The 16,250-nt window shown below is 37.1% G+C and overlaps 1 protein-coding gene across 1 annotated transcript; it reads left to right on the forward strand.

Annotated features, from left to right (window-relative positions):
• Positions 1 to 911: 911 nt before the first annotated feature.
• LOC123562322 (transcription factor ATOH8-like) lies at positions 912 to 2,715 on the forward strand. Its single transcript, XM_045354963.2, has one exon. It carries the CDS (start codon positions 1,139 to 1,141, stop codon positions 2,135 to 2,137), a length of 999 nt encoding a protein of 332 aa, XP_045210898.2. The 5' UTR covers positions 912 to 1,138; the 3' UTR covers positions 2,138 to 2,715.
• Positions 2,716 to 16,250: the final 13,535 nt, after the last annotated feature.

The raw sequence follows: 16,250 nt of genomic DNA on the forward strand, positions 1-16,250 counted from the left end.
TCAAAGAAGTAAACACGCCATATCATTTTCTTGCCCACGGGACCAGTTAGTGTACGTGAAACATTGATGTTTGATTTGACAGTCTATGTGGCGACATCAGCCCGATACATTATCTTTGATGATTCCCTTAGGGGCCCTATATTGCAAGGTGTCTTGCTTTCACATATTTTTGTTGTTAAACATGAATTTTCACGGTTGCGCTATACATGCAACGAAACAATTCAATCGGAAACAATCCAGTGCTGGAATTTCATTTTCCGTCGGGGGACTTCGCTTGTTTTCTGATATCTATGGCGTGAATGTTTTCATCTGCTACATATGTTGTATCTCTCGCTATAATGTTTCTCTGTATTGATTAGCTACATTGTGATTAGTGTGGTTGAAAGAGAATCGATTCACGAAGCGAATAGAGCCACCTGGTGCTGAAGCTGGTAAATAATAGGATTAATGGGAGTGCTTGATTGTTATCAGTAGCCGGTGTGGACACAAACAAATGCCAAGATCGATCTCCCGGCGGGCAACAAGTAATAATAAGTCACGCAGTGAATTTTGTCAATATTGCTCTGAAACTCAGGTCCGCTGTTAAATGTGTTAATTGAAATATTAGATTGCCCAAAATCAGTAATTTTACTGTAAAACAAATCCTCTAGGTCGATGACCTCGTTAAAATAAAGGTTAAGAAAAATTATAGGTTAAACTTTTTTTTAAAGTATGGAACTTAAAAGATATTAACAGGAACGAAAATATAACAATGTGAAAAAAAAAATAATACAGACATTTTAACAAGTGCAAACGGGTATATTGGACGAGTAATAATAACCACTTGAGAGCGGAGAATGTGATAGCAATCAACTCTCTGATTAGTCAATAAATAAGCGAGATAGGGGAAATCCTCTCTGTAACCATCTGGCAGACAGAGCGGCGAGCGCGCTAATGTAAACACGTTTACGCTCAACTATTATAATATCACCACCGACTGTATAAACGGATCAGTTTTCTTTAGGCAGTCGTAGTATTAACATACGGTAAAATATTGGATAGAGTGAAAAACTGCTAATCGTTTGACAGATAGAGAGAAGAGACACAAATAATTATTTTTTAAATGATTTGACAGAAAAATAGTGTAATTGATTTAAAAATGGCTTTGGAATTAACGATGCGGCACGGGACCGTAGGAAGTTTAGTGGTGCCGGATATTAAACCTCGGTTCCAGAGACAGGACTCTGATACTCCGTTATCACCATCAGACACCCCGAGAAAAAATAAAAGGAAATTAAGTGAGCCCAAGAGGCGGACTACGGATTTTAGTATAAAACGCTTATGCCCGGACAGTCCTGGCAGTGCTTGTTCTGAAAGTGGGCGTAGCGAGGAAAGTACTCCAGAACGATTGCACGAGGACTCTAGGGATTCTGGTGATTGTTTAAGCCCAGACGGACTGCCAGCCGAAAGGGACATAGTCCCGCCACATTTTAGACCACCTTTTGTGTTTCCAGACGTTCGCCATCATCCGTACTTCATTCCACAGTTTTATTATAATCGTTTTCCCGGTTTTCCTGCCAGTGGACCTTTGCCGACGGGTTTTCCTGCCGGTATGACTGGATTACCCACCGTTCCTACTCTCAGTGTTCCAAATGTTCCAGCTCAGCATAAGTCACAATCTAGTCAGGATATTTCTACAAAACATAGTCCACCATCTCCATCGCAACCGGTGCACGTGCAAAATAAGAAACAGTCACATTGTAAATCACGAGCATCTAGTCCTAAACCAAACCGAGAAGAGGAAGATGATGACATTAGTTCACCAGATAGTCCTAAGGACAGTAAAAGAAATCGCAAAAATTACAAAAATATGACACGTGAAAGAAGAGTAGAAGCTAATGCACGTGAGCGGTCACGTGTACATACAATAAGTGCTGCATTTGACGGATTACGACGTGCCGTGCCATCTTATTCTTATAACCAAAAACTATCCAAACTTGCTATTTTACGGATAGCTTGTAGTTATATAAATGCATTGACTAAGTTGGCAGATACCGATGATGGCAGTCCTCAGTTACAGAGTACATCATTTGCAGAGTGTGTAGACAATTGTACTAGGACAATTCAAACGGAAGGAAAAGCCCGACGGAGACATTAAATATTTCGCCGGTGATTTAAAAATGTGTGACGCGAAGTATATCTTAACTTAAACATTGTTATAGTTCCATGTTGAAAATGGCTTTTTTTTTCTTCTTGGACGATATTGGTGGTCTCTCGGAAGACGAAATCAATAGAATTTACAATGTTTGTCATTTTGATTATTTTACTGGTAATTTTTCCCTCAAGGATATGATTATACGGGATAATACTGTGATCAACAATGTCTTATGACAGTTTTGCGGCACGTTTTTCTGTTCAACTTAATGTGTCTAAACATCTGGGGAAGAGTTTTTGTTCATCGGCACGCATGTAAAATCCGTTTGGCGACAGAATGTCTGCGGATTAAAATTGATTTTAACTAAGTACAGAGCGCTGCATTAAGATTCTAATTCAATAAACTGAATTTGGGCTAATGTGCAATATCGGATGTATTTTTCTCTCATTTGACAGAAGTGAATGGCCAAACTACCGATTTTTTTAGTTTTTTTCGTCAGTTCATTTTATACAAAGATTGAAATATGTCTCAGTTGTTTTAATTGTTTTTAAAGATATATAAAGAAATTTATAAAATGAGAATGTTCGTTTGTGTTCATTTTCTCAATTGTTCACATGCCAGGGTGCGTAAAATACTCGAAAATAGTGAAAGTTTGAAGGAAAAGCTCCTTTGGCGGAAAGATTACTTCCTACTCCCCGATGCCAAAGTTCAATTTTAGACAGTTAGATTGGTTGAAACTCCTTCCTTTTTATAGCGATTTGATTAAACCGGCGGTGTAGAGGTGGCAGGTTAGCTAGCCGCTGGTGTCGTGGTAATTTTCTCAAAAAGGCTACAGAAATTCTTTTCCTCAGGCTCTAACGTTCCGTCCATTTAAGTGTTGAATAAATTTGTATAAACTTAATCAAGTGAAGAAAAAAATATTAACACTTGCGAACTAAATGACTTGACATTAGCTGAACCCTAAACTTTTCTGACTCAGCCTAGGCCTAAAAAATTGTTAGTTTAAGGTAACTCGACCTTACTTAGCTAAAACCACTTGTCCTATAGATTTTGTTGTTTTTTGGGTTTTTTTTTAATTATGTAGCAATTAAGATAAAGCAGCTTTGAAAGGGAAAAAAGCAAATGGACACTTTATTTTTAAGGCAATCTCTATGTTTTAAAACACTAACAATTCTAGTTACTGACCTATGAAACACCGACAGTCTATACAAAAATAGACCTACCTGCAAATTTTGGGTAACGTTACCCGAAACAAATAATTAATGTTGTAGGCCCTATGAAAAAAAGTAAAAGCACATTATACTGTCCATTATATAAGTACTACATCATAATCATAAATGTCACCACGTTAAACCTGGCATTTGTTTACTTTTTGTCCTGTAATCAAATTGAAATATGTGTTTTGATCACCTTTTTGTAACCAGACTGAAATGCGAATTATTAACAAAAAAAAAATAACTAAATCAAATTGACAGATTTTATTACTTTATTTGAATGCAACTATTTGATAACATTACAACGAAGGTGGTAAACAAGTTGTTCTACAATGAATATGATACAAATGTACCGCGAGTTGACAGTAAGCGCCGAGATGTCTGAAGGCAGGGCCGTGTCAAGTGCATATAAACTTCATTAGATCGCTCATTATCACTTCAATGTGTCATATTATTAGCGGGACAGGTGGTTAGTTTTCCCCAATTTTATTTATTACTTTTTCCTTATTTATGTCTGTAATATTTATACATCTTTACACACAAAAAATGAAAAAGTATATTTATCGTGTTTAAACAACTTCCGCTTTGGACCTTTATATGATGATGCCTTAATTTTTTGTGAGTTCACCTTCAAGTGTAACCGTGAGCAGCAACATAAACCTTAAATAAACAACGACAAAATTTCACACAGGATCGTGAAAATTAGGCCTAATAATATTTCTATCTTTTTATGTATGGCGTACCGTTAGGGTCAATAGTTAAACAGATACATACTGTACATGCAGGTTAAACACACTGTACATGCAGGTTCAGTTTTATACTTGAAGTTATAATTTTACAGACAGAAATGAACATCATAGGTATAAAATTGTACGTGCTGGTATAAAACTGTACCTGCACATACCATTTTATACCGACACGTACAAAAACTTCCTGCACTTAGAATTTAATAGCTGTAAGTAAAAATCTTCAAAAGTACCTGCAGGTAAAAACTTGTACCTGTGAGTATAAAATCGAACCAGTACATACAAATTTATACCTGCACGTTCAAAAAATTTAACTACAAAATTTAAGGTATAAATTAAACTTGCAAGTGCATTTCTGATTCGTATCTGCAGGTACATATATTCATACCTGCAGGTGCATTTCTCAGTTGTACCTGCAGGTATAAAAGAGTACATGCACATACAAGGTTAATATTACTTTTTGGTGTATTCCTTTTCTTTTGACCAAAATGGTACGCCATATAAACGTTTGGGTGCTTTGCCTCTCAAACATGATCATTTTTATTAAATCGGTCCCAATGCATATCTGCTTGAGATCGTTTGGAGTCAGTACCTCCCAGTTTCATTCTAGACAAGTTCGGGTGCTTTCCTCATGTCAGACAGTACTCTTCTGATTCAAACAGTACAGATATGACCGCCCTGTGTTAGTCATAACCCACTGTTTCAATAAAAAGGGACCGTTTTCAATGCAACGGTTGCTGCATTTCTGCTTTCATCAGTACTGAAATGACTGCTTTGCTCCAGTAGGTACGATAAGACTGCTTTTGCGTCAGTCAGAATCTCTTTGTTTTTATTTAAACAGTACTGTTCCTTTCTGTGTCACTCATTACCGATGGAAATATTTCGCAAGTTGGTAACTCTTTCGCTTGAATTGCTTCAACGTGTACAATACGTCCAATAAGCGCCAGTGAGTACCTGTCTGTTCTTATTAGTACAAATACGACCGCTTTGTGTCAGTCAAGACATCTTGTCTTCAGACATTACGATCCGACCGCTTCGCGCCAGTCGATACATCTTTGTTTCAGTCAGTACAATAAGACCGCTTCGCGCCAGTCTATACATCTTTGTTTCAGTCAGTACAATAAGACCACTTCGCGCCAGTCGATACATCTTTGTTTCAGTCAGTACAATAAGACCGCTTCGCGCCAGTCGATACATCTTTGTTTCAGTCAGTACAATAAGACCACTTCGCGCCAGTCGATACATCTTTGTTTCAGTCAGTACAATAAGACCGCTTCGCGCCATTCGATACATCTTTGTCTCAGTCAGTACAATAAGACCGCTTCGCGCCAGACGATACATCTTTGTCTCAGTCAGTACAGTAAGACCGCTTCGCGCCAGTCGATACATCTTTGTCTCAGTCAGTACAATAAGACCGCTTCGCGCCAGTCGATACATCTTTGTTTCGGTCAGTACAATAAGACCACTTTGCGCCTGTCAGTATGTATGCTTCAGTCAGTACAATAAATCCGCTGTGCGTCAGTCAGTACCGCTATGTTTCGACAAAGTACAAATATGACCGCGTTGCATCAGTCAATACACCTTGACTGTAGTCAGTACAACTCGCCCGTTTTGCGTCAGTCATTGCATCTTTGTTTCATTCAGTACATACGCTCCAGTCAGTACAATAAAACCACTCTGCGTCAGTCAGTACCACTATGTTTCGATAAAGTACAAATATGACTGCGTTGCGTCACTCAATATTTTTGTAGTCAGTACAACTCGACTGCTTTGCGTCAGTCAGTACATCTTTGTTTCATTCAGTTCATGTGCCCCAGTCAAGTACAAATACGACCGCGTTGCGTCAGTCAATACATCTTTGCTTCGTCGAACAAAAAAACTGTTTTTCGTCAGTGAGTACTTCTTTCTTTCAATCAATGCTGTACCATTCCGTTCGTTTAGTACCGTTTTAAATCCTTTTGTCTGTCAGTAACTCAGTACAATACGGTCAGAACCTTTCTGTTTTCTCCCCAGTATAAATATAACCGCTTTGCGTAAGTCAGTACAACTTCTTCCCTTTTATCACATTTCCACAAGAAAATTGTATTGCTGAGAATATAGAAATTAGGAGAGAGAAATCTGAGGTAGTTTGAAAAAAAAGCTGAATTATTAAAATAACTATTTAAAAAATGTGAAATTAATACATCTAGTTCTTCCCACCCTTTCAAACTACAGATATTCCATTGATATCATACTGCAAAGCGCAACTTTGTCCCAACATCAGCAATTCTTTAATGTAAAAAAAATAATTTTTTTATCAAAGATGTTTTGCGGAATTTTTGTTGAGGCGATAATTTTGTTCTCATGCAAGAATTACACCAAAATTTTCTTAACCTACGAAAAGGAAACCAAATTACCACGAAAAACATATTCAGTTTATTTTTTATAACAACAAGGAAAACTCGTTTTGTTTTCCATTATCGATGTTTAGAAGGTAGCAGGTTGTTTCTCTGGTGATATGTGTCAGGAAAACTTGGCTCAAATAATCACTTGTCGATACTCCACACAGATGTTTCGACGCCATCTTCTCTGTATGTCTACTTTATTCCCTTGCAGACGGATTTTTGAAATCATGCCAAAGTTATTTCTTCAGTAATAAATTGCATGAGTATTTACTTCTTTAACTGGACATAACAGTATATTGTACTTAGTTATGTATGCAGCAGACGGACACAAAACTAACAACGGAAAGTATATGCAGTTATCCTAGCGGGCTTTTTCCCATTTAGACCTACAGCAAGACTTAACAGGTTTAGCTGGTCTTAGTCCCTTTTCCTTCGTTCTACACTCATTACTTGGTTGCCCAATGTCTTCACTATCATTGAGAAGGCGTTCTGTGGCTCTGTAACGCTCTAATAACTTTTCTTCCATCACTTCTCTACCCTTTTTATCATCTATATGTTCTGTGCATTATCTATCGCATCTCCAGTGTATCTGTCGTCACCAAACAGAAGGTATTCACAATATTTTGTTCCTTTAATTTTTCCGCCTATACCTCCTCTTTCTCGGCCTACGTCGTACGCCATTTCCCAACGCCAGTTGCTACTTGCAGTTCTGTCCCTTAGTGCAATGCATAATTATCATCATCGTTAATAATTACATGTACGTAAATTTCGCATTTTGCTTTATGACTTATTTGAGTGTTTATGTATACGTAAAGTTGATTTCGTTAGACAAAAGACATCAACTATGTTTTGGAATGTATGCGCATCGCCGTCAATATCATGCAGCGATCATTTTTAATTTACATTCAGTAGTATAAAGAGTACATTGATGCATCGTTATAAGGATGATAGAGCAGTTTGCTACGATGATAATACATCGCTGTGACTGACTTGTGTTCATTTTAAAAGGATCGTACCATCGCTGCATTCTGTCATTGTTGTAGTTTGATGGAAAAGATTGCCAAAGTTTTGATGTTGTGTTTAATCATAAACTGATGGAGACCATTCTTTGATGAACCTAACAGTGAAAAATACATAGACTTTTCAAATCTTGTTGCTTAAGCCTCTGACGTAGATGGCTGTGTCAAGCTACACACGTTGTCCTTTTCTGGACAAATAGATATTTTCCTCTTTAAAGCAGGATAAACTATTCTATCTTGCTGAAATTGTGTGTGCACATACCTTTTAAATGATCCACCTCAGTCAGGAATGTGTCTATATATATATACTGTACCAAGAAAATGTTCAGCACAAAAAAGATAACCTGGGGTCTTCCTCCACCATTAAAGCTGGAAAGTCGCCATGTCGCCATATGACCTATCATGTGTCGGTGCGACGTTAATCCAACCAAAACAAAACAAAAACAAAAAAAACCTTGAATCATTTAATTGTCAGAGATTCTTCTATCTGCCCTAAAATGTCATGTGAATGCGAGGGCACCACTGAATGTAATCACAAAAGTGGTGCAATCCGGTACCAATATTAGCTACATATTTAATAAGTGTGATTTGTCGATGAGACAGTTTTCCAAAGGGATTACTGTCTAGTTAACAAATACGCCTATTACATTCCTCTAGACAGATTTGTTCAAAATGTAGATATAAAAATGCAACTGTAGACATAAAAGCAAAACTATGTTGGGAAGCCAAAGAGTATAACAAGAACAGTTGTAGTGATCATGTTTAATTAAGTTTTGGAAAGTAAGAGAATTGTAAAACTGATTTGACAGGTGACAGCAGGAGGAGGCAGTGGCGTATCTGAAGTACGTGTAAGCAGAAAATATCACGGATAACAAACTCATTGGTAATTCGACATTCCTTTGCAGAAACTTTATCTGCAATGTACCAATAAACACGAGGCTTTTATAATGAGAACATGATGCTTCCATTGGATTCTTTAATAATGATCCCATGGCAAAACATGAACCCTTTTGTCAAATTATACAGTTAAAAATTTGCTTTATGATAATTTAATTTCAACAAATGTCATGCGATGTAATAAGTTTGAAGAAACTTTGCAAAGCTACACCAATAAACATGGGATTTTTGCCATGGCAACATGTTGCTCCCATTGGATTTTTAAATAATTATCCCATGGCAAAATTTGAGCCTATTTTCTCAAATTACATATAAGTTTAAAAAAAATTCTTAGTGATTGTTTGATTTTCAAACAAAAAATGTCATGAAAAACAAATTTACTGATTTAATTATGACTCTAGAGACACTCTTAGCAAATTCACACCAATAAACAGGACGGTGTTTGGCGTGGGGGTGGGGGGCGGGGGGGGGGGTATTTGTCATGGCAACATGAGATCCTACTGCAAATACATGTCAAGTTTTCAAATGAAAACTCGTAATAATCTTATTTCTTGATTATATTTCTTGGCAATAATGTAAACATTTTCTAACGACAAGATTCCGTCGGCTCTTGTAGCGAATCTCACTGCGCTTGCAGAGACGGAGTTCGAATCCTAAGTTCTATACACCAGGAATCGTTTTTACTGGTAGAATAGTCGTATATTAAAAAAGAAATATCATTCAAACACAATTCTTAATCATTTTTATATTTGTGAAAATGACTGGCACAGCACTCCGTTTTTAAGAAACGGGGTCCTTGTACAACAACCCCTGCCGTTAATTAGCTCACGATTGGTAATTGTTTTAAATATTCATTAATGCTCTATCATGGCCACCGAGCTTGTAGCTTGTCAGTCTACGTCAATGATTAGAGATCCTCTTCGTACACACATCCAGTCGCTACCAGGTGAAAGGTGGGAGTAACAAAGTACGCTAGAAGTTAACTATGCGTGACAGACCGTCAATGCGGCGCCACTTCTGTAGACAGGTGTTTACTTCGCGACCCGAGAAATATGTTAACGGCGCATCGTTTCACTGTACCTCACGATTCGTAATGATAATGCTGTATTTTAATTTCATATTGAGCGCCAACAGGTTTAACTTGAAAATAAATTGAAAGTTAAAAAGATAACAAATCGAACATATGGCGTTTACTTTTTTAAATCATTACTGTTAAAATATTTTATGAATCGTAAATTTTGCCCGCAGTTTATCTTGTTAAATAAAACGAAAAAAAAAACACACTAGAAATAGTGACCGAATGACAGTTTGCTGGTGTGAGGGCAGTTGAAGCTTAATTCATTTGGCGTTCAGGTTTGGCCCATTTTATATACTGATATTTATCTTCCTCTATGTCTTGCCTATCAAAAACTTTCTCGATGTCGCGAACGAATTGGACTAGTGCTGCTGCTGCTTCTGCTGCTGCTGTTGTTTTGTATTAAAAGTGCAGGTACTTTAGAAGTTGACCTACGAAGTTAGCCGAGGAATGGAACCTCGGTGCGGTCACTATCGTACACGCCGTCACATGAGAAACGCTTTTAAAGGACCGATACTTCATAATTAGACAAAAACTATCTAAAGGTATTATATTGTATCCGAAATGGCCCCCACTAAAAATAAATACAGTGATGATACTGACGAGATATCGTTATCACGCACATATTTCGTCTGTATTATCTACAAAATTATGTCCTGATTATTTTGTTTTACAAATGGAAAATATGTTATTTAGTGCAAATAGTTATTACATATTTTGATTCAACAATTAGACATAATTATAGTACGAAATCTAAAACTAAACATATCGGGTTTCATTGGAATGGGGCACTGACGCCAGTCAAACATTTTAGGAGCATGATATATAATTAACCTGATAATAAACCTATTTTAGACAAAGCAAAATGTTAAACTGACAATAAAAACAGTTTATTTTGGTATATGATACCCTGGTAAACAATAAATACATGTATTATTCGAGTAGTTTGTACAGCGAGATAGGTGGTTGCGATTTTGAAACCTTCTCAAAGACTTGTGGCGCTAATCGAATTACTGTCGCCATGAAAAGGTTATCTGGGATCAACGATAAAGGTAGAATATCACCGAAATATCAAACCACGTGATCTATAACGCTAAACACCTGTTGCATAGATAGGCATTCTTCCGCCATTGAGGCGCCACCAGTATTTACATACGTTTGGTATTTACACCCCAGCGAGATATCTTTGCAAATGCATTTCTCACTTACAAAAACTGATATATTTTGAGATGTTATGTAGAATAACATCTGTTCCTTTCAGAAACAAATATCGCACGAGAATAAAATAAATGGCGCCATGTAAGATGTATGCTGAAGCCGCAGAATAAAGTCGCTTTTGTTTAGATTATGATCTTTCCAGGGTTTCTGTTTTTATTGCATGTCACAAACTTTCTACTATTATACTTAATCGGAACGGAATGCAAATATTTTCTTAAATTAAAATCTTCTTAATGAACCGATTCTATTTCTGCGGTTACTGTACTAGCAGTATCACGTCGGCACGTTCAAAATAACGCTATTGGACGGTATTTTAACATTATGATAAAACAATTTCCTTGTTTAATATTAAAATATTTTGAACATTTTAATTTGGAGAACAAAACAAAAAACAATCAAACGAAAAAAAAAACTGAGCATCAAAAGAAAATGTCTACTAACTAGCAGAGATAAGTTTTCCGTGATGAACTATGATGATTGTATAAATCATTTTTATTGCCAACCAGACAGCTTATTTGCGCGATTTTCTTTAAACCTCCCATTTCGTACTTTGTTGACACATTACCGGTTCCAGAATGTCTGAGCAGTGTATTCAATTTTGTTGAAAGTAGTTTTGACAAATGCTATTAACATTTTAATGCTCTTTACCTCCAGCTACTTTAAATAGTTTCAACAATTACTTTTAACCACCTGTTGCAAATCCGATAAAGGAAATGTAAAATGTTTGACCAACTCTAGCGGCAATATTGACCGAGTAGAAATGGATTGGTGCGCACCAAATAGTTACAATTCACGATGAGAGGACGCGTGTCCCAGGTAATAAAGTGATTTCATGCGTTTTCATATAAAAAAAATTAAAATAAATATGTTTGTGCATTCATAGTGTAAACCTATTGGGCTATGACATGCCTGGATCTTGTTAACGGTTACTGAAGTATTTCATATTCCACGCAGATAATTTTATATGTAAATAATAAATAAAACATTTAAAAACCTAATTACGCCTCAGCCAATGTACCCAGATATGTTATAAATATGATAACGGGACTTTCTAATATTTGAATTATTCAAGTATCCTGATGCACCTATCTATCCCGCTGGGCCTCCGGTTTATAATAAAATAACATAAATACGTTTAATACAGAAAATATCTTAATAATATTTCTGTTGTTTTTCTGGAACTTCAATGAATGTAGGAAAAAAAGGAATTAATTTTCTGCAATATTGCTGGCCATACTTGTATGCTAGATCTAACCGCCTGTACGTGGGTGGACATGCACATTTAGCCAGTAAGCACACATGCACGCTGTAAACTGAAGATTTATTTTAAACCAACATTGAAAACTGTACACTGACAACAAATGTGTACAATTACAGATATGAAAACTTGTTTTTATTTTTTATTTTAAAGGGACATAAACATTAACACACAAAACGTAAATCATTGAGCCGCGCCATGAGAAAACCAACATAGTGCGTTTGCGACAAGCATGGATCCAGACCAGCCTGCGCATCCGCGCAGTCTGGTCAGGATCCATGCTGTTCGCTTTCAAAGCCTATTGCAATGAGAGAAACCATTAGCGAACAGCATGGATCCTGACCAGACTGCGCGGATGCGCAGGCTGGTCTGGATCCATGCTGGTCGCAAACGCACTATGTTGGATTTCTCATGGCGCGGTTCATTTCTTACTGCAAAAAAGTAGTAAAATTTTTACTCCACTTAACACACAAATGCTTCTCGTAGTAACATTGAATCTCGCGTTACGCTAATTGTATCTTAAACACTATCAAATAACCCGTACAATACCCGTACAATAGGGTATTCGCTTTCAATTATCATTATCGGGTAAATATCTTGCCGTCAAGATGTCTCAACTATTGTCGCCTATCAAAATAATGTATATTTGCTCGCAAGGGCTATCGTCCGTCAAAGAGCTCCGTTAACATTTTGACACTTTTTATCAACGTTTGCTGACCTTGAGATGCTCCCAACGTGTACATTCCTCGTGTCTATCTTCTGTTTCCTTTTCTTTTCTATCTGTGACCATTATTTTTTAAGACTTCTCCAGGACAGAATTTGTGAAGATGCAGTTCCCTATGTGAAATCAGAGCCTTGAAATGTCTGATGGTTGCAGGTTTTTGGTAGATTTATTTTCTGTTTAAATGCCAGTCTTTGTATATACATGAATGAGAAACAAATACAAATTTAATGTGCCTCATATCCAAGCTGAACTCTGCCTGACCCAGCTTGCGATGTAACCATGGGCCAGAATACTTTATCATTGATAGATCTTATATAATCTAATAGTCAGTGGAGTGGATACAGGCTGAATAAGAACTGCTTGTTCATTGATAATTCATCCGCATTGTTCATGAATGGGACTTTTTTGTGTAGCACATGAACATCCTTCGGATGTGATTCGGAATCAAATAAAGATGCTATGATTGTCAGAAAACCACTTTTAACTTTGGTAGCGGGATAAACCCGCAACCAAAAAAGCAGACAGCTGCTGCTATGAGTAGACATATCAGCTAAACAATGATATTTGAGAGCAAATTGCGTGCATGTCGCAGAAACTAAGCATCACCTGAATGATGATATAACGGATTTCGTGTTTTGACGAACGAAGACCACTTTCGAACGAACTGCACGAGTCCGCGTGGGATGTCGAGTGGACAGATTATATGTTTGTCTACAAGAAAACCATTTGCCCTTATTAGCCACCTTTTGTCCTCATCAGTTTTCTTTACGTATACATTTCTTATAACGTTTTTATACGCCCGAAGGGACGTATTATGTTATAGCCCCGGTGTCCGCCTGTCCGTCTGTCCATCCGTCCGTTAGCAATTTCGTGTCCGCTCTGTAACAAGAATTTCAAAGAAACTTGACACATATGTTCACCACATCTGGATGACGTGCAGAACGCATGTTCTGGATGGCTCCCTTTAAGGTCAAGGTCATACTTAGGGGTCAAAGGTCATATGAGTGTGTTTCGTGTCCGCTCTATAACTCTTGAACTGTTTGAAGGATTGAAAAGAAAATTGGTACAAATGTTCACCACATCAAGACGACATGCAGAGCACATGTTCTGGATGGTTCGCTTCAAGGTCAAGGTCACACTTAGGGGTCAAAGGTCATCGCTCTGTAACTCTCGAACCCATTGAAGGATTTCGAAGAAAATTGAAGCAAATGTTCACCACATCAACACGATGTGCAGAGCGCATGTTCTTGATGGCTAGCTACAAGGTCAAGGTCACACTTAGGGGTCAAAGGTCATACCTTCGGGCGTATATTGCTCCGCATTGCGGTGCTCTTGTTTTTTGTTGTTTTTTGGGGGGGGGGGGGAGGGGTGGGGGTTGTGTGTGTGTGTGTGTTGTTTTTGTTGTTTTTTTTGTTGTTTTTTGCTTAAAACGTAACATGAATTGTGAATTGTATTCTAAACTCAGTCTTTTATCGTTATGGAGTATCTAAAGTTAAAAAAAACATCACTGTATTATGCAGTATAACAGCGAATCTTCCTTCCGTTTTGTCCTTGTTGATTTTAGCATGTGCATGTACTTGGTATTTGATACACGAACCGTTTAAAACTTAACACAGTTTTATACTTCTAGCACTATTTTTCAATTTTCCCCCTTTTTATAAGCTGTCAATACTGTAATCCTGATATGCCCTCAGAGATAATTTAGTGACATATTTGATAAGTTTGTCAAAGTGTTTGAGACCCCACGAACCGCAGACAGCCTACCAATGACAGTTTAAGAAAAGAAAAATCAAATCTTATTATTCCACTTGTCAAAAACTTTAGACATTGCTTAATCGGACTGGAAAGTTTATGCTTGGTGACAAGACAGAGCTGTCACTGAATAGATTAACTAAATGTCAGGATGGCAGAATGTATTATGTTAATTGATAATCAATAAAAGCGAATTTTTAACATTAGAGCCATAAATCTGCTGTCATTAATTGAAAAGAAGAAAACGGTATATCAGATTTGTAACTATACCATCTGGTAACGTTTTGATGCTGTCACGATGGCCTTGCGTAGGCGTCTACATAATGGTTCCATTGTCAAGCAACTGATTTGCAATTCTGATTTTTTTAAACGGAATCTTTACTATTATTGTTATTATTACTATTTGAACTGAAAAACAAAGAGGACAAAAATATAGTGTTGTCTATACTCTGACACAACGCTCTGCACCTCTCCCCCAACTCCTACATAATTAGTGCTTGTAATTCAGCCTTCACTAAATAATCATGTTGATCATTTTCTAATAACTTCTGCCTATATTAAATGTTTCGAGAGGGGTTTTGCTCGCCTTGGGTTTCTCCAAAACTATGGGAGATACTTTTTTCCACTTCATCATAATCCGGTAGAAGGGTTTTTGTCCGCGAAAAGCTAGCGTCCACTGACCTGAATAGTTTTCCATTACTGTTTATACTAAGTATATGAAGGGGAAAATGGTATACGTTTTATACTTCTTGTCCAATATGTAAAAACTGTTTTGAAAATATATGATAAAGGCGACAGTATACGTATTTAACCGTTTCCGCGCATTATCATTCGTTTTTGCTGGAATACTAGGCAGCGTTGTTGTTGCTTGTAGATTGTCGGCTATAAATTTTTAAGTGTCCACCGACTTCAACAATTTAGTTTAATTTTACAATTATCGAGCTGACCAATTTCTATCAGTTATTATGTTTTATTTCCCAGTGGCCAATTCTTGTCAAGTAAGTAACAAACGCGACACCAAATAATCAGACGGCAACGATATATTTGACCGGAAGAATCAATATTCCCCATGTCCCACAAAAACCACTTGGCACAATATTGTTTCACTTGCAAACAGATTCTGAATTTCGATCGCGATCGCAGCTGCCAGATGTGAGGAATAAATTACAATCTTCATAATTGTCACAGGCTTGATCGCGCGCTCTAAGAGCTATAAAACACGAGAAAATCGATCAGCCGATAACATTGCGAAAATGCCATGGAATGGGCTCGTGTTTTTGTGAGTTTTGTCTCTGCTGAGCGCGCGAGAATCGATGTAACAGGTTCTTTTGTTGGCCATAAATTGTTCGTTATCACAATCCATATTAGAACAAAAGCACCGGAGTTTCTGATAATAAAAATTTTGACGTCAAAGTCACTGATGAATCGATTTATCACGATGTGAACCAATCACCAGCAGCATATACGTCACTTGAATAGATTTTTGTTTCTTTCTATAAAATGTATAAAGAAATCTAATTTCATGCGCCATTGCCCCGTTAAGAGTTGTTTTTAATGATGCGGGCATTAACAGTTCTAGTCCCATTTTTGCATTCTCGGAATGACGATAAATTCGAAGTAGACATCTCAGTTCAACAGGCAGTTCCAGTAGACTTGTGATTTTTCCCCGAGATATAAGGGGCATAAAAATATATCGCTTCCTTTAAAACTTTAGACCCAAAAAATATGACATATTATTAGATAACAGAAATTAGCTTGAAACAGAAATGCCTACAGATATATTTCTCCCATCATGTATATTTGGGTCATGATGAGAAACAATCTATTCT

This window comes from Mercenaria mercenaria, chromosome 2 (genome assembly GCF_021730395.1).
Source record: "Mercenaria mercenaria strain notata chromosome 2, MADL_Memer_1, whole genome shotgun sequence".
In the NCBI taxonomy this organism is placed as follows: domain Eukaryota; kingdom Metazoa; phylum Mollusca; class Bivalvia; order Venerida; family Veneridae; genus Mercenaria; species Mercenaria mercenaria.